Source organism: Podarcis gaigeae (assembly GCF_964106915.1).
Source record: "Podarcis gaigeae genome assembly, chromosome: 10".
Classification (NCBI taxonomy): Eukaryota; Metazoa; Chordata; class Lepidosauria; order Squamata; family Lacertidae; genus Podarcis; species Podarcis gaigeae.
In genome coordinates this window covers 53,755,375-53,780,929 of record NC_139686.1, presented here as the reverse complement: position 1 = coordinate 53,780,929, position 25,555 = coordinate 53,755,375, and the positions used below count along the sequence as shown (strand labels likewise).

Sequence of the window (25,555 nt, the reverse complement as noted above, 5' to 3'; positions counted from 1 at the left end):
GTCTGTAACCTGAAGCATATGTAACCTGCAGCGTATGTAACCCGAGGTACCACTGTATTGGATCAATACAAACAGCTTGTGGCATGCCATAAGTGTTCAAAGTATATGTGCATTTGATAGTTCCAGTGCTTTTTTCTAAAAAAAATAAATGTTTAGGAGTACTCTCATTTCCCTACTCATATTGAAATACTGCTCCTCGATGAGGCCAAACTTATATTTACAAAATGCTTAGGAATATGCGTACCCCTGCGTCCCCCCAGAAAAAAGCACTTGATAGTTCATTTCATTTATTGTAGTACTAGGCTGTGTGTACACTATGCTGTTGAAGCGCATTAGAGGCACATTCTTTCCCTCAAAGAATTGGGGCACTGTAGTATGTTAAGAGTTGCTGGGATCTGTAACTCTGTGAGGGGTAAACTACAGTTCCCAGAATTCTTTGATGTGCTTTGTATGTCCTTTAAAGGTGTGGTGTGTACATAGCCCCAGTGTATTCTGTCATGAAATGGCTTTTGTTCTGGTCCTTTCAAACTTCAGGGTCCAGCTTACTTTCGTTACATGTAGTTTGGCCATTAGGAAGAACTACCCTTCCTTTCTATTTGAGGGGTTCTTGAGTCCTTTTTTCTAACCAACGAAAGAAAGGTATCCAAAGGAGTACATATTTCAGAAATGCCAAAATATCCACAGAGTCTGTCATAACATTTCTTTCTGCGAGAAAATTCACAGAAACATCTTGAAACAAAATAGCTCATCCACATATCGCACGAACGCATCTTTTGATATAATCCACAGCACAGGATATTTCTTGCCGCCAAAATAACCAAATAGGGGAAGTACGTCAAGAAAAAGAAAACACAGAGGCTCAGATCCACTGAACTGTGCATGGATTCAGAGAACACATGCAGGCTTTTCTGCCTCCTTTCCATTGAGGCTCCGACACCCCCCCCAAAATTAATGACCCCCCTGCTATGCAGTAATCTTTCACCCAACATGGGGTTTGAACCCACAACCCTGAGATTAAGAGTCTCATGCTCTACCATCTGAGCTAAAGGCATTTTCACAGCAGCTGAGGTTAGAAAGCAGGGCTTTCAGACCTCAGAGCTCCAGAAAGCTTCTGCTGGGGATCTTCCTATTTCCCCAAAATAGCCCCGGAAGGAGCTGAATAGCAATTCTGTGGCAAATACAGCTTACATGTCCTAGACAATTATTTACCTCCCTTATCACTTACCTTTCAACAAACATGGCAATCTAGAATAAACCTTGATATCCCACCTGTTATTTCAAAACAGCATTCTATCGCTAACATAATGGTAATTATTTCTTCTGAGCATTACAGACTTCAAGACATTTGATGAATAGGCTTTGTGGGAATGCAACCTGATTTCTCCCCAGTAAGCAGATTCAACTATGAAGACTCAAAAGTCTGCATAAACGTGGTTGATGTCCACAGTGGTTAGTCTTGAAGGTGTGAACCATACATGCTACTACATGTAGCAGCGACAAATCTAGTAGACAAATCCATCACTATGTTAGGCCACTTCTGAAATATTGTGTGTGTTGCATGTGTATGAGAGTGTGTGAATGTGTGTGAAGGCAGAGTTAGTGCCAGTGGCAAGCTGTAAAAAACACACAAAAAAATCAGTTTGTACACTGCACAATAAATGTGTGCAATAAATTTAGTCACTGTGATGATATATTCTAGGGGTTGAGGACCTATGAAAGGGTATTGTAGGCTAAGACTCATTCTAGGTTCATGTGTTGACCTCAGTAAAAATGTTGATTATTATTACTAGGCACTGGGATGAGGTCCTGCAAAACGCCTCCTCTAATGTCAACTGAAGGCTCTTGGGGATGCTTTCAAAGCATTTTATGCTATCGTAATGACATCTTAACTCATCTAGAGGGACAAAGCTGATGCAGTTAGTTAAGTCCCCCCTCTCACCCCAATACTGTACATCATGATATCATTCCATGATGGCCGTGCTGAAGAAAGCTTGATGGACCTGTCATCAAATCCTTAATGCATATGGTAGGTCACTGGTTTTGGCGTCATTTTAGATAAGTGGTGTCAAACTGCAGGCTATGATCTAGTTCAGTTCTCTACCATCCAAAGCAGAACAGAGCATTTCAATCAAAACAGCTGGATGGGGCAAAGACATGAGAGTAGTAAAAAGAAGCTTCAGTGTATTGTGTTCCCAGGCACAGTAATATTAAATACTTAGTTCCTTTATACACCTTGTTGTCCATGTAGACACACACACACACCATTTTTAAGATTATGTCTGTTAATTGCCTTTGGGGCATATATGTGGAAGGCAATTAATAAAATAATAATAATAATAATAATAATAATAATAATAATAATAATCATGTCTGAGTCCTATTACTTATCTAGGTCTTTAACCACCACTCCAGAGAAAAGTGGTGCTTCAGGTTAAGAACAGTTTCAGGTTAAGTACCAACCTCCAGAATGAATTAAGTACTTAACCCGAGGTACCACTGTACTACGCAAGTTTACTCCTACTGCAATCCCCCTTTCTAAGTAAGTAGAGGAGGCTTAGCCTTGCTGGAAGTGGAATGGAGAAAAGATAAATAGCCTCCCTGGGTTCTGGGTGGGTGGAGGAAATTAATCCTTCTTAAAGCTCCAATCCTATATACCCACCTACCTGGGATTAAGCCCCTCTGCTCCGAATGGGCCTTACTCCCAAGTAGACGTGTACAGGAGTGCACTGTTAAATGTTTGCAGAAAGTTATCTTCCACCATGCCATCATGATTAATCTTACTTTCAGAGGAAGTAGTGCTGATTAAAATTATATTAGGAATCCCTGTTTCCCATAGATCTCTGATCAGTGAATTAATGCATACCGATTGTAGGCGGCTGCCTTCATCTCTAAATTTACATCAGAGATGGGGAACATGCGACTCTCCAGAGGTAGGTGGACTCTAACTCCCATCAGCCCCAGAAAGCGTGGCGAATGGTCAAGGATGATGGGAGTTGTAGTCTAGGAAAAAAATAACTGCTAAAGGTTCCCCCACCCATGGGCTTCCATTAAAATCACCACCATTCTCTGAATGACTCTGTGTGTGTTTTAAATACTTCATTGTTAAATAGGACCATCAGAGGATGCTGCTGTTTCTGGAAATAATAAAAATCTGTCATGTTCAAGGGCAAATAATGCATCCTCACATGCTTAATGACCCAAACTGTACAGCTGAAAACAGATAAGATTATTACAATAGGGAAAGATTTTATCACACTCGTGTTCCCATAGAGCTCAGTTTCCTTTTTGAAACAATTCACTTGGAGCAAATATGCATTGCTCATAAAATGACCACAGCTATGAGTCATGGAAGTCTTGCTGCAGGGAACAGGCAGGCAGGGGAGACAGATCAAAATTAGAATGCCACCAGAGAATGGATTCACTTTCCTTAAAAGGGGAGAAATGGGTTGGGGGCCTTTTTCTTAGGCTCTGTGATTATATTATAATTACAAAGCCATTAAGGATCATTTGAAGAACCTTGTAAATTAAGTCTGAACTGAGAGGAAACAAAGAGCCTTACTATGAGGTGCCAAAAGCTACAGAGATTGTGGAGCAAGTACTGGAACGAGCCTGGGTTTTTTCTGAACAGAGATTTCCCCTTTCCTTTGGAACATACACATAACCGGCAGACATCCGGATGTTCAACTTATCAAAGGAACGCTGCAGATGGAGAACCAAACAGGTCAACACCCACATATCTGTGAAAGGTATCAAGTACAGGAGAAGAATGTGGGATTGATTTTGGACCGAAGCATCTGCAGTGGGAAAAGCAGCCAGAGATCCAGTGGATCTGTGTTGTCTCGCAACCACACAATCGAGGTACAGTGGTACCTTGGGTTAAGTACTTAATTCATTCCAGAGGTCTGTACTTAACCTGAAACTGTTCTTAACCTGAAGCACCACTTTAGCTAATGGGGCCTCCTGCTGCTGCCGTGCCGCCAGAGCAGGATTTCTGTTCTCATCCTGAAGCAAAGTTCTTAACCTGAAGCACTATTTCTGGGTTAGTGGAGTCTGTAACCTGAAGCATATATAACCTGAAGCGTATGTAACCCGAGGTACCACTGTATTTTGGCAAGGCGAATGCTAGCTTCAGCTGATGGGAGTTGTAATCAATCAATTGTTTCATTTGTATGCTGCCTTTCCAAAGTTAAAGCCATGCTCGAGGCGGCTTATAACATAAAAAAATTACATCCCGGCCAACGTCAAAGTAGTCAGAATAACAAATAAACAAAATATCAAGAAGCACACAACCGTATCGAACAAAACCCTCCAAAGGACTCCCCAATCCAGGATTCTTGTCCAACAGCCTCAGCTTTTCTAGCTAGAGTTGTTCAGGGCCCCAACCCCTCAGACCAGGTGGGAAAAGGCCTGCAAGGCAGGGAGCAGGTCTTCCAGGACTCACAGCCAAGATGGAGGGCATTTGTTTGGCAAGGCTGATTTGCCTACACCTTAGGATAAATGCAGAGTATGCAGCTTCATCAGGTTTTTATTATTATTATTAAAAGAATAGTTAAGTGCAGCCTTTGCTTTTTATTTGGGCTGCAGTACAGTTTAACTCTTCCCTCCCCAGATTCAATACCGATGAAAATGGTGCTAATGGATGCACTGGGGTCAATTTTCATTGGGATCACACTTGGGGACGGAAGGGTTCAATCTACCTTTCCTTGCATCCTGGAGTCTCATGCTTAGTTTTAAATGTGGGGTCAGGAACCTGATGAAGCTGCACACTGCACATTTAAAGTAGTGTGTAGTTAGCTAAATATTTAATCATGCATGCTGGTTTCCCCCAACATAGGTGCAGCCATGTGGCTGGGGTTGATGGGAGATGTAGTCAAAAAAACTCTGGAGTGAACTAGGCTGGGGAAGACTTACCTACTCTGTTCAGAGTGCTAGACATCAGAGAGCACTTTCCCTTATGGTCATTTGCAAATAAAGATATTCTTTCACTTGAAGAAGGGGGTGTAATATCTGACTTAAAAGACTGTGCAGCCAAATTGCATTTTGTCGTAGGCTGTCTACACACCACACATTTAAAGCTCTCCAAATAACCCCAGGGACTGTTTGTTAAGGGTGAGGGGAATTGTAGATCTATAGTTCCCAGGATGCTTTGGCGTGTGCATGTGGTTGAAATGCACGCTGCATAAAGGGACATTTATAACTTCAGCTCCGTTGCTGTCCTTTATAAATCCTTGCGTATGAATTTGACAGGCGCAGACCAACCAAAGAATGCAGCACTTTCACCTTTAGCTGTGATGGAATCTTTCCTCCTTCCTATTTTGAGAAGCTGAACTTATCAGCCAGCACTTTGCTGAAAACTAAGCAAGCCCGCTAGATATAAACAAAGCTTTGGGCCATATTTATCCTTCGTGTAATTCATCCGAAACTTATGAACCCTACATCCTACAAGATATTAGTCTCTCAAGTGAGGTCTAGAGTTTAAAGCCATTAACAGAAATGTCCTGGAAGGTAGAGGAGACTGCAGTCCATTGAAGGTCCTGAGAACTTTGAGGTTAGCAAGTTTATCTCTGTTTCAGGGGCATCGGACAAAAAATGCAGTCATGTGTTCTTGTTTTAGCCATGCACAAAAAAAGTCCAAATGTGTATTGTTTCTGTACCCATTTTCATTCACAGAACATCCATAAACTAGAAAGGCACATGCTCAAGTCAATGTAACATGGTAAGTACAGTGAAATCCTTGGAGAGGTGCTTGCATTTGGGATCATACCTGCTATCCTGACTTAAAGGTAAAGGGACCCCTGACCATTAGGTCCAGTCGTGGCCGACTGTGGGGTTGCGGTGCTCATCTCGCTTCATTGGCCGAGGGAGCCGGCATACAGCTTCCGGGTCATGTGGCCAGCATGACTAAGCCGCTTCTGGCGAACCAGAGCAGCGCACGGAAACGCCGTTTATCTTCCCGCCGGAGCGGTACCTATTTATCTACTTGCACTTTGACATGCTTTCGAACTGCTAGGTTGGCAGGAGCAGGGACTGAGCAATGGGAGCTCACCCTGTTGCAGGGATTCGAACCGCTGAGCTGCTGATCGGCAAGTCCTAGGCTCTGTGGTTTAACCCACAGCGCCACCCGCGTCCCTATCCTGACTTACAGGTGTGCAAACAGACTCTACTTACTATGTGAGTGGTGACCTTGCTTTTTGATTGGTTCCAGATCACACATGCAGAGCTCATAAAACTTTCCTTTAGGCATGTTCCCCCTCCATGCATGGATAGGCTGTATGAAAAGGGAGCAGATTGCACCCACTGCCTCAATAGACACGCATAAAAATTCCTCCTCTCCCATTCTATGCTCAATCAGTGCATGGAAAAGAATATGAGAAGAGGGCCAAGGTCCTTTGAAAACATGTATTTATTTATCTACAGCAAGTCCGCAACTTACACACATTGAAATTGTGCGAATTCAGCTTTACGGACTTGGCAAATATTTTTTAAAAATTAAAAAGGGGGCGGAAGCCAGGGGGAGGGGGGAAGATTGGTAATCCCACCTGCCGCTGCACCCAATATGTTTTGGCTATAAAGTGGTACCTCGGGTTACATACGCTTCAGGTTACAGACACCGCTAACCCAGTATGTTTTGGCTATACTGTACTCTATTTTGGCTTTAGGCGTGATCCCCGGAACGTAACCCCTGTGTAGGTTGAAGGCTTGCTGCATTTATTTAGTTATTTATTGCATTTATAGCCCACCTTTCTTCTCCAAGGTGTTCAAGGTGGTGTACATGGTTCTCCTGCTCCTCATTTAATCCACACAAGAACCCTGTGAGCTATGCTAGGCTGAGAGGCAATGCCTGGCCCAAGGTTACCCAGTGAGCTTCATGGCTGAGCGGGGATTTGAACACAGGTCTCCCAGGTCCTAGTCCAACACTCTAACCATGGGTCTACATGCAAGTGAGGAGCAGGGGGAAGGAAACTAGTGCATGACTATATATGACATGTTGAGCGAACAGGACTAGATAGGATGCCCTCAATCTAGTTTGTCTATGTGTGCTGAAAATTCTATGGTGAGCAAACTGGAATCTGCAGGAATAGCTGCAACTTCCCCGAGCCAATCAGGGATGCCTATTCTTCTGACCTTCCCAGCAGCCTCCACTCTGAGCACAACTATCTGACAATCTTTGTCCATTCCCTCTTGCATACTCAGAGCAGAAGCATGCATACAGGAAGTGGAACGGTGGTCTTGCTTTTGAACAATACTGGCGGCAGGTGCTTTCATGCTGGAATTCAAGACACAGCCAAGGCATTAAATGTTGCTTTCCAGACTCCGATACTGAAGCTGGATCTGGATGTTATGCTGTAGTGGGAAAACCAGATGTGTGAGTGGCTTGCACACCAACCTACTTTCTGGGCTTCTGGCATAATGTCTAAAGGGGTGTGTGGCATATACTCCCCTTGGACAGAAATATGGGTACCATATGCTGCGACAGATGGATGTCAACAAGCCATTTTTGGAGACTGTCCTGGGTGGGCCATTGGCCTTGCCCAATAAATTGCTGTTTTGACTTTTATGCACATGGTTTACACGTAGCTATAGCAAGCAAACATTTTCCTACGTTGGTATGACTCATGGGCATGGGCAGGGAAGTGAAAACCAGTACATAAGGGTTCAATTATGCTGAAAAAACCAAGGCATAAACAAAATTAGTCCTTGATCCTAATCAACATCGCTGCTGGTTCATTCCTTGAGGAACAATTCTTAACATCCAAGATAGATAAAATTCTCACTTTTCTATCAGGGTGCCAAAGTAAAACAAGCAGCCCACAGATATTACCGAGCTAGCCTCTGCATCAATCAACAAGTCAGCAGAGCTTAGATAATTTTAGGAATCCTTGGATCTATGAAAGCTAAAACGACAAATAGGAATATATTGTAATGTGACCTGTGAACTGAAGTTCCAAATCTATGCCAGGACATTAGTAAATCACCTGATTTTTTAAATATATGTGAGAACGTTGAAAATAGACAGGCACACATGCAATGCCCTAAAGCACTTTTCAGACAGAAACTGTGTACAGTGAATGCACACAGTGATGGGAAGGGAGCTCATAATGGTAAGCTGCACCCCAACTCCTGCATATTAACTACACCAGATGTGGGGGACATCAGGCTTGAGGGGGAAGGGTGCCACTGCAATCCTCCAAGTTTTCCTGTCCGGCTATTGAAACTTTTTCCAGACCACATCCCCTCCCTAAGCCACACCCCCTATTCTCACACCACTCCCCTCTCTGCCTCTGCTCCACGCCCTCTTTAAGTGTTTTTGCCTGGCTGGAATCGGTCTGGTCAATTTGCCGAGCTGTGGACTCTGCTGATGCTATTTCCTTTCCCTGGTTGGTGCCTCAGATGGTGACACCTTCCTGCATCTGCTTCTGGTCCAACCCTCTACTGCTATCTTGGAATTCGGCCTTCTGTTTGGCTCCACTCTGCACTTGTGCCTGGTGCTCTGGTCTTTGTCTGGCTGGCCTGTCTCTAGCCTTTCCGGTCCTTGCCTGTTTGTGCCAGAAACTGGCCACAGCCTGTGTCAGAGTTAGGCCAAGGCCTGATACAGGGAAACTGAGATGTTGGTGGATTTTGAAAACAGTCTTCAAAACCTGTCATGATGTGATGGCTCTGTGTGTGATGGAGAAGTGCCAACAGAGGATGTGCAAATGATTTCTGTATGTGTCCAGGCTCCAGGGCCTTGTGGTAAGGCAGTGTTTCCCAACCGGTGTTCCGCGGCACACTAGTGTGCCGTGAGACGTTGCCTGGTGTACCGTGGGAGGGAGGCGGGCGAGTCGGGCGGCGAGAGGCGGGGCGGCAGCGGCGAGCACACGCGGGGTGGCGAGCGAGCGAGCTCCCACATCCCATCGCCGCTCGCTTCGGCCGGCCGGCCCGTGCTCCGCGCTGGTGTCGGCAAGCCTTGCGCACCCTTTTGAGGACGCCCCGTGCTCGGCGCTGGTGTTGGCCAGCCTTGCGCACCCGGGGGATCTCCCCCCCCGTGAGCGCAAGGCTTGCGGGTGGAAGCCGGCAGCACGGAGCACGGGGCGCCCTTCGGAGGACGCCCCGTGCTCCGCGCTGGTGTTGGCCAGCCTTGCGCACCTGGGGGACCTCCCCCCGAGAGCGCAAGGCTTGCGGGCGGCAGCTGGCAGCGCGGAGCACGGGGCGCCCTTCGGAGGACGCTCCGCGCTGGTGTCGGCCAGCCTTGCGCACCCGGGGGATCTCCCCCCAGGAGGGCAAGGCTTGCGGGCGGAAGCCGGCATCACGGAGCATGGGGCGCCCTTCGGAGGACGCCCCGTGCTCCGCGCTGGTGTTGGCAAGTCTTGCGCACCGGGGGATCTCCCCCCGGGAGCGCAAGGCTTGCGGGCGGCAGCTGGCAGCGCGGAGCACGGGGTGAACTTCGGAGGCTGCCCCATACTCCGCGCTCCGCGCTGGTGTTGGCCAGCCTTGCGCACCCGGGGGATCTCCCCCCAGGAGGGCAAGGCTTGCGGGCGGAAGCCGGCAGCACGGAGCATGGGGCGCCCTTTGGAGGACGCCCCGTGCTCCACGCTGGTGTTGGCAAGTCTTGCGCACCGGGGGATCTCCCCCCGGGAGCGCAAGGCTTGCGGGCGGCAGCACGGAGCACGGGGCGCCCTTCGGAGGCCGCCCCGTGCTCCGCGCTGGTGTTGGCCAGCCTTGCGCACCCGGGGGATCTCCCCCCGGGAGCGCAAGGCTTGCGGGCGGCAGCTGGCAGCGCGGAGCACGGGGCGCCCTTCGGAGGCCGCCCGTGCTCCGCGCTGGTGTTGGCCAGCCTTGCTCACCCGGGGGATCTCCCCCCAGGAGCGCAAGGCTTGCGGGCGGCAGCTGGCAGCCGAAGGGCGCCCCGTGCTCCGCGCTCGTGTTGGCAAGCCTTGCGCACCGGGGGGCGCGTGGGGCGCCCTGAAACAGAGGGTTCCCCATGCTGCTGACTGTAGCCTGCCGCCCGACGCGCGGGGCGCCCTGAAGCAGAGCGCCCCTCGCGCCGGGCAGACATGGGCCAGCCCCACAAGCTCGGGGGACAGCGGGGAGGCGCAGCACCGCCATCCCACTGTTCCCCGACCTGGGTTTTTTTGGGGGGGAAATAAAGGGGGGGAAATTTCCTTTATTTCCCCCCCCCAAAAAAAGTAGGTGCGTCCTATGGGACGGAGCGTCCTATGGGACGAAAAATACGGTACTTACTATTTCATAATAAAGTAATTATAAAATACTTTCTTTGTGTTTATTTGATGCCTATTAAAGAGAGTTACTTTATATATAGTCAATATAGGCACAGAGTTAATTTTTTAAACATTTTCTAATGGTGGTGTGCCTCGAGATTTTTTTCATGAAACAAGTGTGCCTTTGCCCAAAAAAGGTTGGGAAACACTGTGGTAAGGGAAGGAAACCTGACTCTGGATAGCTCAGCTGGTTAGAACGTGGTGCTGAGAACGTCAAGGTTGCAGGTTCGATCCCCGTATGAGATGGCTGCATATTCCCGCATTGCAGGAAAGTCTCTTTGAATTCTACAATTCTGTGTAGCGGGGGGTTGGACTAGATGACCCTCAAGGTCCCTCCAATTCTACAATTCCATGATCCAGGGCCTATGAAGCCAAGTGCAGCGCCTTTTCCCTCTGAGGTGATGCATGCATTTCTTACAGGTTAACAGAACACAGATTGCATTTCAAGCACGGGCTAGCCTACCTCACAGGGTCATTGTGATGGTAAAATGGGGGTGGAGAGAATGAGAAACAGTGCGGGCCAGCAGGGCCGCACATGTGGGGCTGAGTTGCTTTCTGGGCTTCCCAGCACTGTGTGTCACTGCTATTTACTGAAAGGCAGAAGGGGAAGGCAGCAGAAAGCCAATGCAGGTGCAGTGGGAAAGCCATTCCTTGCTGAGCGCCCTGCTCTGCCTTTCAGTAAAACAGCAGACGGTGTTGGGAAGCTAGAAGGGCAACACAACCCCACCTGCTGCTACTGTGTAAACTGCCTCAAGCTACTTAAATCTCTGCTAACTCCTGCAGAGATAAGGTCTGCATTCCAATCCCTGCGACAGGGTGAGCTCCTGTTGCTCGGTCCCTGCTCCTGCCAACCTAGCAGTTTGAAAGCACAAAGTGCAAGTAGATAAATAGGTACCACTCCAGCGGGAAGGTAAACGGCTGTGGTTCGCCAGAAGCGGCTTAGTCATGCCGGCCACATGACCCGGAAGCTGTATGCCGGCTCCCTTGGCCAGTAAAGCGAGATGAGCACCGCAACCCCAGAGTCATCCGCTACTGGACCTAATGGTCAGGGGTCCCTTTACCTTTACTGAGAAGAGAAGCTGCAATTATCTCACATACTCTAAACTGAGTAAGTGAGTGTGGAAGGGGATCCAGTTCAACTATTTCTGCTTATGTTCTATTTCTCAGCCATCCTTACAGGCTTCTTAAAGCATTCCTCCTAAAAACAGGAGAAAGCCACTAGCGTAGCGTGGGTTGCCAGTGCCCGGGGCTGAGGGGGTGGGTGGGAGGGAGGTAAAGGGATGGAGTACACATGCACATTCAATTGCCTTATGGCACCCAGGAGATCGCAGCTGCAGAGATAAGAAAAGAGTTGCCACATTGCCTGGAGATGTTGCTTCCTGGTTTGCATGGAGAAGCCGTTTTCAACAGAACCCAGCAATAGAAGCATGCAGCTGTATTAAGGCAGCACCTGGTGTTGAAATTTTGTGCCCCCTAACACTTTTGCACCCGGGGCAACTGCTCCTGTGGCCCCTTCCCACACTACGCAGCTGATTATCAACACTGGAAGGTCACACCCAACAACCATAATTCCAACATGGCAATAGCAATCATCATAAGCCAGTGCTAAACTGCAAGGGCTAAAGTCCTACTGGAAATGGTTAATTGTAATAATTGCTCTTATACAGACAGAAATTCTTGTTTCACTTTCTTTTGGACATTTTAAGTCATCACAAATAAACACAATTCCAAATCTGCCTGGATGTGCAAATAATGCCACGCTCTCAGATGCCAGCATGCCTATTGGGTATGTGGATCTCCAGACCAAGAATCTGGAATATGTTTAATCCTGATGCGAGTTGAATTCCACACTGCTGAAACAGCTGCTTAAGTGGATGGCTCAAATAATTAGCTGCACTTGAGAAACAGCCTGATGTTTTTGATCGTTGGTATCCATGTGTGAACTCTGGTGTGGGCCTTGGAGCCTGATGCTTGGAGCCAGACCCTCCAAGTGTCCCTATTTTCCAGGGACGTCCCTGATTAAGAGAAGCCATCTCAGTTTCTGATTTGATCCAGGAATATCCCACTTTTCCTTAGGATGTCCCTACTTTCATTGGAGAAATGTTGGAGGGTATGGAGTTATCTGACCCCCGAGCCATCTGAAGGCAATCCTGTATAGGAACATTTTTCAATGTTTAATGTTTTATTATGTTTTTATATATGTTGGAATCTGCCCCGAGTGGCTGGGGCAACCCAGTAAGATGCGTGGGGTATAAATAGTAAACTTATTGTTACGGAATGGGACGTCCCTATTTTCTTTGGAGAAATGTTGGAGGGTGTGCTCACCTAACTTCCTTGTAAGTACAACACAGGGTTGCAGCTTAAGTTTGTGAAAACAAACACAACCCGAAACACGCAGAAACAAAGTTAAGCACCAAGTTGCAGGCAACCGTGAGTAGGAGTTGCCGGAGGGAACGCACACAAGGGCCTCTTTCACTTTGCCCCATCCTTTTAGGAGGCTGGCATAATCTAGAGCTGGCTGTGATTAGGGATACAAGCGTCCGGGGCTACATTTAATGATTCAGAGAAAGGCCATGTGTGGGAGTAGGGAGAGGCTGTGCTTGGGGAAGGGACAAGAAAGCATTGGAAAAGCAGAGAGACTATGGCATAAATCCTAATATATATAAACGGTGCGCATAAACTCTGCAGGCGTTAGCAGATTCTTTGTACATGTAAGGATGCGTAGTCACTCTTACCAGAGTCTTGCAGTAGCAAAGGATTTTGCAGTTCCTCCCTATCCCCCAGATACACACCCTTTATGCGCCGTGCTGTGATTTTATTGTACAATACTTTTTTCCTTTTTCTTTTTAAAGTTCTCCACCCTCAGGTGTTGGGTCAGATCATGCCTGTTTTAAATTTCTGCTTTTAAAATGCAAATTTCTAGCCTTTTCACTGACACTGGGGGTTATAATCAAAGGGCAAAACAGGAGAATAAGCGAATATTTATTCTGCTGATTTCTAAAGCAACTTGCGTGTCTTCTGGGAACTATATATTATGATTTTGTAAGGAACATAAAAAGGCAAAGGAAACTACGGCTGCAATCCTGTCCACGGTTACTTGGGAGTAAGTTCCTTGAACTCAATAGGGCTTACTTATGAATAGGCTAGGTATGGGTAGGATTGAAATTTACATTAGGTTGTAAGAAAAAAAATCTGCCCTCCCCCCCCAATCTATAATTGGGCATCCATTCCACACATCCATTCTTAGGAACAACCAAAATGCCGCAAAACAGGGAGCTCAGTTGGACAGAGCATGGTGCTGATAACGGCAAGGTTGCAGGTTCGATCCCCATATGGGACAGCTGCATATTCCTGCATTGCAGGGGGTTGGACTAGATGATCCTCAGGGTCCCCTCCAACTCTATGATTCTATGATGCTATTAATCATTTTAAGTTCTGCAGAAGTTCCAGAGATATAAAAAAAAATACCCACTATTTTGTAACATTTTGGTTCATCCTAATAATGGAATTGTCTGACGGTGGATAATTAAAAAAAAAAAAAAAATTTCAGGTCTGGCTTAGTCTTCACAAACAGCCTGATCAGATGGTAAAACTGTAGTCTGTACCACTTCAGACTGCAGTGTATATGTGTACATGTTTCAGGAGTTCTTTCTCTATATATGCGAAACAGCATGTCAGGGAGAAGGTTATTCAAAGACCCTTCCCAGCTGCTATTTACTTTGGTATGGGCAGAATTTTCAAATACATGTACTGTATATGGGAAAGCATCAGATCCATACCACAATACCCATATGTGCTCCCCCTGCCCATTAAAATAACACGGTGAACTAAACGTAACTGAAATAGTGAACTAAAGCTTTGTGCAACCTATAGGGAGGGTGCAAATCAAGCACATTTGCATGTTTACCTTATTTCACCTAACTTATTTTGCTTCTATGAGACCTGAGGAGGAGCAAGGGGAAATGGGGCCAAACCTCCTAAAAACCCAGGCAATGCCCCTAAATTCAAAGTGGTCAGGGCAGGATATAGCAGCCTGGCACCCTTGGGCAGTTGCCAGGGCCCCAGGGCCATGCCGGAGACCACTGCCAGTGAGCCATTCTTACAGCCTGGCACTCTGTGGAGCGCCAGATAGCTAGATCTTGCCATTCTTCTACAGTGGTACCTTGGGTTAAGAACTTAATTCATTCTGGAGGTCCATTCTTAACCTGAAACTGTTCTTAACCTGAGGTACCACTTCAGCCAATGGGGCCTCCCGCTGCCGCCGTGCTGCTGGAGCACGATTTCTGTTCTCATCCTGAGGCAAAGTTCTTAAACTGAGGTAATATTTCTGGGTTAGCAGAGTCTGCAACCCGAGGTACCATTGTATTTCCTTCAATGCTCCTGGGTAGGCATCACTTTAGGGAATTGTAGGTGGATAGAGCAGCTGCCCAAAACTGCCAGTGCAGCCAGATTGCCAGCTAAGGCCCACTGACACAGGAAGGGGGCTCACCTGAGGATACAGGCCCCTTCTGGCCCTGGCAGTGGTTACCAGGCTAAAGGAAGCACGATCCTTTCAGAAACTTGTTTGGCTTCCTATTACTTGCACATATCTCACCTCTGCCTTGAAGCTTATTTGTCTTCAGCTTTGGAACCCCAGGTGCAATAGACTTTTATGTAGCACCTTGCAACGCACATCGCTGCAGCACATCCCCTGCTTTTTATCAGTTACGAGGCATTTTTTAAAAAAATACTGAAGCCATTTGATGAACTGCTTACAGAGCAGATTCCTTGTCCCGGGCCTAATCATTTGTCTTCTGTGGTTGGCTTTGCTTTTATGGCGCTGTGTAGGTGTCAGCACGGAGCGAGCGACAAGAAATGCAAAAGCCCTGAACAAATAGCTAAAATGCTCAGAAATGGGGGCGAGTGGGGTAGCAGGATTCAAAGTTAAAGCAGGGGTGTGACACATGCAAAAACCAGACTTTGAATGTTTTCTTAAAAAAAAATATGGCAATTAAGCCTGGTTGCACTTTTGTATTTTGTGTTAACAGTTATGGAAAAATGACTAATCCTAATTTCCATACTATCACTGGAAACGTCCACATTTTTAACCACTCTATTTGTATGACCACAGGGTCAGGATCAACACCAGTCATCCTCAAACAGCTGCTGGGATACCTGGGCTGGCACTGGAAGCCACCTGCCATTTTAAATTTCCTATACTACACTGCAGAACCAGATGCTGCATTGCTCTGGGGCATTGTGGGAAATTTAAAATGGCAGCCAAGGGCCCGGTGGTTGAAAAGGGTGCCCACATTTCCAAAGCCCCCTCAAATCTGGAGCCAGCCCTGCACCTAGAGGATGACTGATCTATTTCTAGGATCTTGAATATACACCTTCAGGGTGACCTTATAATTAACACTTCAAGGTTTCTCCTCAGGCTTCCACTGAGATAAATACCCCAGAACCACATAGCAAAAAGAGGACTGTTGGACCTTAATTACTGATGCACCTTGGTGCTATGCCCAGCATTGACAGTCGCTATGGGATACCATGAGCCATGCTGTGACAGGCCTGAGTAAAGAAGCTGTGGTTTGAAGCAAGAGATCAGCTGTCTACCTTCCCCTTAAACGTTATTTGACAGTCAGTCTGGCCAGGCTGCTCCCTTAAGAGATAATAATATTTGTGATGTGTATATTACTTTCTTTTTGTTGGTATGCTGAAGCACGAGTGATTCTCACATCTGCCACACCTGGGGGGGGGGGGAAATTGCACCAAGTTAGGCCTACCCAGAACTACACATTCCAGGAGACCAGGGCAGTAGCCTCAGGAAGGCCTGTATGGACCTGCTCCCCTCAGAAATATTCCAAGCTCTTGATAGTTCAGCTTATCTCTTTCCCACACACCAAGTCTCTAGCACTTTTGCTTTGTGGTGATATAAGGGAAAATGTAAAGACAGTAACTAGTGGCTCACAAAGAAAGAATTGTTGCTTCCATGTTTTAGTGGTCTGCCCAGTTAGCCCGACAGGATAAATGACATGTGCTAGGTCCTCGTTTCCAAACGTTACAATAATAAAATTGCATTATTTTATTATTAGTGTTTAATACAATTAACTCATGGTATACATTTAAGGCTATCTGTAGGGATATTCTTCTGGTTGCAATTATATCATCCCTTGGTTCCCCACCGTCACCTCAGTACTGTATTTCTAGCTAGAGGCATGAAGGGAACCTACGTCAAATAAACAGGGCTACAAACTCAGGATTCGCTTTGTGCACAGAAAAACAGAACTTGATTTATTCATTTCTAGGCCAAGTACCATAAAGGTTTGGAAATATGGCCACCCTGTAACTTTCAGGAAACACTGATCAACACAAACAGATTATGTGGTAAAACTGTTCCTAGGCATCATATCTGTTGAAATGGACTCCAGTCCACACACGTTTATGGCACAATAGCTTTGCTAGTCTTAAAGGTGCCACAAGTCTCTTGGTTGTTACTTCATGAGTGTTTCATTTCAGAGTAGAGGTAGATGCTCATGCATCTGAATGAGTGAGTCTTCCCACAAACATACACGAAGAAGTAAATTAAATTTGTGGAAGAATGGTTTGAAGTCTAGCCACTTCCCTGACATGCTCATTTTCTGCATTCAGGATTGAGTTTTTGTTTTGTTTTGTAGAGCAAGGACAATTCACACACACAGCTTCTCTGTTCGGTCTGTTGTTCATACAGACCAGCCCTCAGCTGGATTCAAAGCTTCAGCACTCCATTACTGCTGCTGTTCCCCAATTGCAGCCACCTAAAGGACATTTTCCTACAGCAGCAGTTTGAATATGTAACTGCAAAACTAGTTGCCGCACGTAAATTATGAAAATAAGAATCTTGAGTTGGGGAAAATATCTTTTGTTTCTGAGAGGGTCCACTATCTGAAGTTGTTCCCAATGTTCTCATTTTCCTTTGGGACGCAGGATATAACTGACATCTTTGATCTCTCCCTTGAGAGATGCTTGCAAACATTTCCTTAAAGATATGTGCTTTTTCCTCATCAGTGATTGGCCTCCTATTCCCAGTAGGATCCATCTTTTTTCTTCATTCTGCAATGTTGTTGAGAGCTATCTAGATTCCTTTCAGCCTTGCACATATCACTAATCCTCAGAAGGTTTTGTTGCTTTGGGAACCTCAGCTGATGCTGAAGAATGAGTTAGAAAATATGTTATTCTCCTCACTCCCCAAACACTCCCCTTCTCAGGCTTATTTTCTCTTCCTAAAAGAGAAAGATTATATTATTTATTCAACCTGTTTTCTTGTGCTTTGTTTTGCAGGATTCTTTAACTTTTGCAGTGTTTTTGCAGGCCAAAGTAGCCTAATAGTGAGAAACCTAAGATATCAAGAGTCTAGTTCTATGCAAGTTTGCTTAGAAGTAAGTCAATGGACTTCTGCCATTGAGCTGTGGCCCTTTCAACACTTTAGATTGAATGATGGGGTTTAGAAAACTTGGAAGGTCTGGTTCTGCAAGCAAACATTCTGTTGCTAATCAGCCTATAGAAAGGAGCTACTTCTCCCCTCTATGCCAGGCATAGGCAAACTCAGCCCTCCAGATGTTTGGGGACTACAACTCTCATCATCCCTGACCACTGGTCCAGTTAGCTAGGGCTGATGGGAGTTGTAGTCCCAAAAAATCTGGAGGGCCGAGTTTGCCTATGCCTGCTCTACACCAACAGAATAAACTATTTTCCTCCACAATATCTTCACTGGGCAGGTGGAACCTTACAGATATCTATCTGGGACAGAAAGCCTTTCTATACCCTAGCTTCCATCATTTGTGATCCTTGGCCAAAACAGTTGGGGCTGATGGGAGTGGAGAATCAACCAGCACCTGGGATGGGCACAAGTTCCCCCATCCAAGTTGCAAAGGTTTCTTTTCCCACTCAAGAGGCTTCATGATGTAGCACTGCAACATCAGATTGCTTACAATGAGTGAGTTGCAGAAATATGTTTTTTTCCAGAAGTTCAGCAAAACTTGGAGTACAAACCATCCTTGGCTATCACATCTGCAGCATGATGTGCCTCTGCCAAGAATGGATTACATCCATGATTTTCCCTGACCTAGATGGGCCCCGATAGTAATTTCCATTGACCCAGATACATTGGACTAGTATAAATGTGACATTTACAAAATTAACAAGAGATCCAGAAGGGCCTTTGCTCCAATTCACTTAATGACTTCTCCTTTTGGCATTTTTAGTTTGGAAAAAGGATCCCCCGCCCTGCCCCCCTTTTATGTCCATTGGGTAAGGCAGATTGCCTTTGTGCTCCCATCTCTGTGAATAAAGCAATGCTTTTGCAAAAACGATTCCGTGGAAAGTCATATGACAGAATAAGCACACAAGTGAGGCTTGCAACAAAATGTTGAAAAGTGCAATTCTCCTGTTTCAGGGTTCCAGCCATGCAGCTATACCCTTTCCAGGAGACTCCATTCCATTTGCCCACCCTCCCAGTTTTCTGTTCCGCACCTAAACATCCAGCCAGCATTCCATGACCCCTGAACATACTCAGTCATCATTGAATTTGTTTTGGGTTTTTTTTGTCCCCCTGTTTTTGTAACAAGTTTTAAAAATTATTTCTTTAAATCTTTGAGTGGGTGTGGTGCCATTTTGGCTACATAAGTGCTAATACTCACCCCTAAAGTTGAGAAATGGAATAAATGATTTCCCCCCTTGTTCATTAACATTGGGACCTTCAGGGTAAGCCATCGTCTGAAACAAACTACAGGTTACCATGAAAGAGCAGCGGGTTGGCCCATTGTTGCTCAAATTATGCTCATTCCTATTCCTCCCTTTTGTGCAGCTGGAAAGCAACAGACCACAGTGCTGGCTTAGCATTATGTACAAATCAGTGTTTATGGCAGATGCTCATGGCTTCTTTGGGAGACGTAGCATTAAACCAGAGCTGTGATTTGTTTATTCCTGGCTTAGCAAAGGGAGGAGCAAAGTAGTGTGATTTGAGCACCATGAAAATGAAACCAGCGAGTCTGCACCCCAGTTAAGCCCTCCAATCTTCCCTGAGGCTGCGACATGTTAAAAATCAATTTCAGACAATATACTCCATAAGTTTTAATCAATCGATTCACTGATTAACAGCACAATCCTGTGCTTACTCAGAAGAAAGTTCCACTGGGTTCACTCCCAGGTAAATGCGCATAGGACTGCAGCCAATATCTGCCTACATTTGTATACGAATAAGCAATTGTTCACAGGGTTTTTGTTTGGTTTTTCCAACTATGCCTTTGTGTGCTGTAATACCATCTTAGAACTGACATTCCCTTCTATGTGAGCGAGAAAAGGGAATAGTGTCTCTAAGGGGATGTTTGCCACCTGTAGGGTTTTTTTTTTTGCAAGCATTAGTATTCCCCCCCCCCCCAGCATTTCTTTTTTAAAAAAATGTTGTCAGATTAAATAAATAACCAAAACATGACAAAATATTGCAGGTTTATTATTCTCTTTCTTCAGCATCCAGTGGCAAATTACGGCCTTGCTTTTAAAAAACCCCAAAAAGCTCCTAGCCCCGCCTTCTGAAGCCAAGTCCTTGTGGGCAGCCTGATACTTAATGAGAAAAATATACAAACATGTTTTTTTCCTATTTAGTCAGGCAACCTGAAGAAGTTATGTTTTGGGACCAAGTAATACTCTAGCTATGCTTGAGAATAAAGGAGTCAACTCCTAGGGGCCAAGCCCCTTTGACCCCCCAAATTCAATATTTGAGGGGGTCAGCCCAAAAAAATCGATCAGCATCGCCATTCAAATGGTGTTTGTGCTCTCTCAATATTTTACTCAAGTTGGCACTCCTGCATGGGAGCAAAATGCACTGCTTATGTTAACAGCGACAGTCATTTTAATACGCATTATCCGTCACGCCTAGAAATCAACGCAAACATTGATCAGAAGTGCAGTCCCAAGCAGGTTTACCCAGAAGCAAGTCCCAGCAAGTCCAATGGGACTGAGTCTTTAGTAGAGGGACAGATTTAGGTGTGATGAGGCCCTAAGCTACTGAAGGTAATGGGGCCCTTTATATGACCAGCTGTCCTTTGTCAACAACAAATTGTCACTTTTTTGTGTTGAATAGATGCTATATCGTATTTTATGGACATAATAGGCATCTAAAGCCATATAGAAATGAGCAAACCAGTGATATTTTAGGGAGCAGGCTGGCATGGCAGGCAGGGCTCATTACTTACATCATAGGAGCCTACACAACACAAAACACTGTTGCTGTATGTAGGTTTTATTTTATTTGTTTTTTATCTTATATTTTGGAAATGTACGTCCAGGTTTTTTCCCTTTAATTTTTTTTGGGGCCCCCAAGAGGGTGGGGCCCTAAACTATAGCTTGTTTAGCTTATACGTAAATCCGACACTGCTGTAGTATGTGTGTTTAGGATCGCAGTCCAAGAGTGCAATCCAATGTGTGTGTATTGAGAAGTAAGGGCCATTGTATCTAATGGGGTTTATTCCCAGGCAAGTGTAAGTAAACAGGATTGCAGCCTTTTTCCTACAGAGACCTAAACAAATGGCTTTCATGCAAGAGCTGCTGCTGCTGCTGTTGCTGCTCTTTTTCACTTACAAAGGTACTTTGCAATCTATGACATGTTCACATTCACATTACTGCGAGGCTATGGAAGGGCAGCTGAATTTAAAAAGCAGGGACTTTTTTTAAAAAAAGAAAAAAGCAGGGACTTGTCAGAAGGTACATAATCCCTCCATGAAAAGGGGTGGAGCTTGTACCCAGCTCTTCCATAACTATGTTTATCATGCCTACCACACTGGAAAAATCCAGTAAATAGCCTTCAAATGAAGGCTCCGTTAGAAAGTAAATAGGAAGAAGCTTCCATTTCTGAAACAGGATATGCTTCCTTCATGAGATTTTCTGAACATGCTGTTAATTTATTAAATGTTTGCAAAGGTACTGTGTGGAGTTCTCAAACATTCTAGCGGACAGAGAATTAAAGTATTTTGCTAAAAAGCAGTCACAAATCTGATCTGTTTCCTTAGAAAGCCCCCAGCACCATCTGCTTTTTTTGGCTGATTTTCCAAACGAAAACCAGTCCTCCTTCAAGCATCCCATACCAACCAGTCTCATTCTCTCCCCCTCTCCCCCCCCACCCCAGCATGTCTTCTGATCAGATTCGGATGGGTTCCCCCTTTTTGTGGGTTTGAGAAAAGTTCTGGACTTCCTACCTTGACCACATCGTCGTTGAGATGCTTGGGGTCTCGGTCGACCAGGTCAATCTCTTTGGTGTGAACGTCATGGAACTCCTTCTCGTTCATTTCATCTGCCATGACCTTGTTGTTGGGCTTGTAGATGTTGCCTTGCTCCCTGATGGTGATGGGCGCTGTGTAAAGAAAGTCCTGGAAAGGGAGGGGTGTGGGAAAGCGGTCAGTGAATCCGATGCGACTACTAAGTGAACGGCGCGGTCCTGGGAAGGGGATGCACGTCCAAAAAATCCCACTCGCTCATCGGACGGTCAGAGAGCGGCTGTCTATGCTGCACTGGTCAGGGAGAGCGCGCGGAGCCTGGGGAAACTTCATCCAGCGAGTGCCCCAGAGGTTGGCTTTTTAAATGGACAGAAAGTATCTGACACCACACCCCTCGGTACCAGGCAGAGCCGCGACTCCCGCTCGCGCCGCCAGGGGTCCTCTCCTGGCGCACGCAAGAACTGGTCAGGTTTGCAGCCGGGGAGGGCGCAGCCGCCGCGCCCCTGTTCACGCGCTTGGAGAATTCGCAGCTTGGAACCCCCAAAGTTTCCTCTTGCAGAGAGCTCTCCCTTAATAAAGCAAGGGGGGGTGACTCCCTGCCCCCAACCAATCAGCTGGGACACTTGGCACCTTGCCCGCCTCGCGTTTCAGGCGCAAAGGAGTACTTTGCGCTCTTGAGCTAGCTGCCAACCGGCGCGCCACCGCGCAGCCTAATCCCACGCGCGTTTCCATTCGACAGCAAGTTCCAGGAGGCCCGCTCATAAGAAAGAGCGCATAAGATCGCAGCAGCGGCCAGCATTTTCAGTAGCAAATGTGGGCACCCTAGTAAGCACCCCACTGCACCCCCTGAATGCCCCCAGCAAAAGGAGAAGGGAAGGCAAAGGCGAGACGAGACGGGGATGTAAATGGGACAGAGGACAACTCCCCGCACCGTTGACTAAATAACCCCAACATGTTGGCATGGAAGAGCGCTCCTTGCCTTGGGAGGAAGGCTGGATGGGGGAAAAGCGTTTCCTGCAATGAGGCCACGACGATTTAACACCCCTCGTACTCCGGATCCGTTAATCCAGAACAAATACCTCATCGGGTCCATTCAGGAGTAAACCCTCACAGGCATTAGGATTCATCTCTGAATGGACGGGGGAGGGGGACGCAAGACGGTTAAAGGCAGAACTCACCCGCGATAAGTGTTAGTATGGGGCTCTAAAAGTCCCTCTAATCGTGCCTCCCTGGAATGCCACCCATTCAAAGAGTCGCTTGCTTGACAGCCGTCCCTCACTCCGCTTCCTCCTTTTTTAAAAAAATAAAAATAAAAGGACCTCTCTAAAGTTAAAGCGAAAGAGTGCTGTCCCAACCTGACTCACAACAACCCACAGATTTCTCGAAACCCATTCAAATCTGAATGCTCTTGGCGCAAGTCGGTTGGGTTGCGCCGTCGCCCAAAGACGAGCCGCTTTCGTTTTCAGAAAATCCAAACTCCACGCCACTCTCCAGACTAGCAAACTGCAGCTCCCCTTAGGAAGAAATGCCTTTTGCACACTAGTTACAAGTTTAGCTTTGGAGACGCTCTCCAGTAGATTCCCTCTCCTGCCTTGTGAGAATTAACCGAGACCGGGGTGGGGTGGCGGGGTTTCTCTCTAACCCCAGTCCTTTCTTTGCACTGGACAGTGACAGAGAACATATTTGCAAAACACAGCCCCCCCCCCCAGGAAAAACCCAACAACTTACTCTAGAGTTGTCCCTAAGCCTGGGTGGGCGCCACTACAGCCTTGGAAATGCTGCGGGGGAAGCGGTTTAAGCAGGAAGGCTCTCTCTGGGAGCGCAGGGCGCACGGAGGGAGGCGGGGGGGGGGGGGAAAGAGAAAAAACAAGTGCCCGTCCAGGAGATCAGATTACCAACACAACACAGACAAATAACCCCCGATTGCCCTGAAAACAGGCTTTTCAGTTCCAGCTCTGGAAAGGGCTCCACCGTGGAGAGCAGGAGATAAGGGACGAGCCAAGAGCACTCAAGAGATGGTTGGCGCAAGCAGGTACTCCGTGCCAGGAACGCAAAGCAGCTTCGCGAAAAGAATGAAACATTGCAAAAGCATGCCCTACCTCGGAGTCTACGTATTTGCTCCCAGACATGCTGTCCTGGGCTTGCTCGAGGCTTTGCGGAGGGCGTTACTGACCGCTAATTTAAAAGATCCGACGAAGGAAGATCCGGAATTGTTGGAGTGGGGGAAAAAAAAACTACCGCGCACGCACACACACCACAACCGGCCCCCCAACAACGCACACAAACAGAAGACTGCCGGGTGGGCGGTATCTCTAAGTTAGAGTCCTGGCTGGGCGCCAGGGGTTTGTTCTCCCGGCTGCAGCTCTAGACTTGGAGGACAGGGCTGGTAGATCTCGGCACATCCCCAAGGCTCGAGGAGCAGCCCGGAGTTGGAAAGGGTAAAATCCACACAAACAGGACGCGCGCTCTGCGCTCTGCTGCTAATTTCCCTCCTTTTGGAAAAGCCTCAGGCGATGCTTGTTTCCTTGCCAGTTGCAGCGACCGTAAAAGTACACACATGTGCACGCTTATTCCCTGAGTTATCCGAGGGCAAGCGGTTAGTGTCTGGTTAAAGAAAACGGTCGCCGTGTTGACTTTGCGCGTCCGGGTTTTTTTTTTTTTTTTAAATTGGTTTGGAGAAAGAAGAAGGGCCTTTCCCCCCGCTTCCTTCCAATCACCGCCTCCCCATGTCTTGCGTGGTTTCCCCATGAACACCAGAAGCCTGATTCAGTCAGGGTTTATGAGCGATCACGAGGATCCTTGGTGCTTCTGCCATGGAAATAAAGAATACTGTAATATAATACATGGGGATTCATGGGGCTTTCTTTTACATCCACTCGAAGTAACAGTTTCGAAAGCTTTTTTCTTCCAACGCTGCAGCTTTTGCCTCCGAAGTTTGGAGTCATCTGTAGGTGGGTGTCGAAAGAAAAAAAGTATGCAAATAAACAGCCTCCAAATTATGTGTGCCCTATTATTATTATTATTATTATTATTATTATTATTATTATTATTATTATTATTATTATTAATGCTGAAGCAAACATACCATCAGTGCCAGGATTAAAAAAAAATGGATGAATTGTATTTGTCGGTAATTATAATAAAACCAGGAAAAAGACTTGGCCTTTTACAATGTACATGAAGGGCCAAGTCCTGTCTCTTGTTTTGCCAAAATTACATTGTACATTCTAGGAACATAGATGGAGGTGAACCACCCACCCACCCACCCTGCGAGCTATTTTCCTTGTGTTGGAATCATGGAATCCAGGGTGTGGCTGCTGGTTGTGTCTGGGAGAAAGAGAGTGGAAAAGGTAGCCTGAAGAAGAATGATGCTGCAAAACCTCCTATTATTTTATATTTCCATCTTGTTGGTTCAGTGTTCCATACTTTAAAGGCCGCTCCCTTTCCTGTGTCCCACTGAGATCTTTCAGACTCACTGCAGATCGTTTAGTGTTGAGAATGAACAGAGTGGGTGGATAGAGACACAGAGGGCCATTACCATCTGGTAACTTACCATGGTGTACATCTCATTTGGTATACTGGTTGTTTCAGCCCCAGCAGCAGATGTCAAAACAGCCCTTTGGTGACCTTCCTACCCTAAGGTTACCAGACGTCCCCGTTTCCTGGGGACAGTCCCCAGATTTACACATCAGTCCCCATACAAAATCCATTCAAGTTGAGAAGTGTCCCCAGATTCATTGAAAAAAATCTGGTAACCTTATCCTACTCTATGATAGCTTGGTCACCTCTGTCATCCTTCCAAGTGCAAAGGAGTTAATTTTGCCACTCATAAAATGCCAATGTACAGTAATACAAATAGCCATTTCTAAAAGGTAAAGGGGCCCCTGACCATTAGGTCCAGTCATGGCTGACTCTGGGGTTGCTGCGCTCATCTTGCTTTATTGGTCGAGAGAGCCAGTGTACAGCTTCCAGGTCATGTGGCAGCATGACTAAGCCGCTTCTGGCGAACCAGAGCAGTGCACGGAAACGCCGTTTACCTTCCCGCCAGAGCGGTACCTATTTATCTAC

General features: G+C 46.5%; 1 protein-coding gene and 1 long non-coding RNA gene across 4 annotated transcripts in view; both read right to left on the bottom strand.

The window, feature by feature from the left end:
- Positions 1-24,219, bottom strand: part of CAV1 (caveolin 1) — a 29,916-nt gene extending 5,697 nt beyond the window's left edge. The window contains exons 1-2 of one of the 3 annotated variants that reach the window (XM_083699537.1): positions 23,587-24,219; positions 21,470-21,640 (exon numbers count right to left, since the gene is read on the bottom strand). In XM_083699537.1, coding sequence (XP_083555663.1) covers positions 21,470-21,640; positions 23,587-23,616 — 201 coding nt within the window. In that variant the 5' untranslated portion in view covers positions 23,617-24,219. Of the gene's footprint in view, positions 1-21,469; positions 21,641-22,842; positions 23,158-23,215 lie in introns of those variants that run through there. The other 2 variants (XM_083699538.1, XM_083699539.1) reach the window with 2 other exon arrangements.
- The window catches only part of LOC310825661, a 190,752-nt gene that overhangs the window by 5,697 nt on the left and 159,500 nt on the right, over positions 1-25,555 (bottom strand). The gene's annotated exons all lie outside the window — the stretch shown is intronic.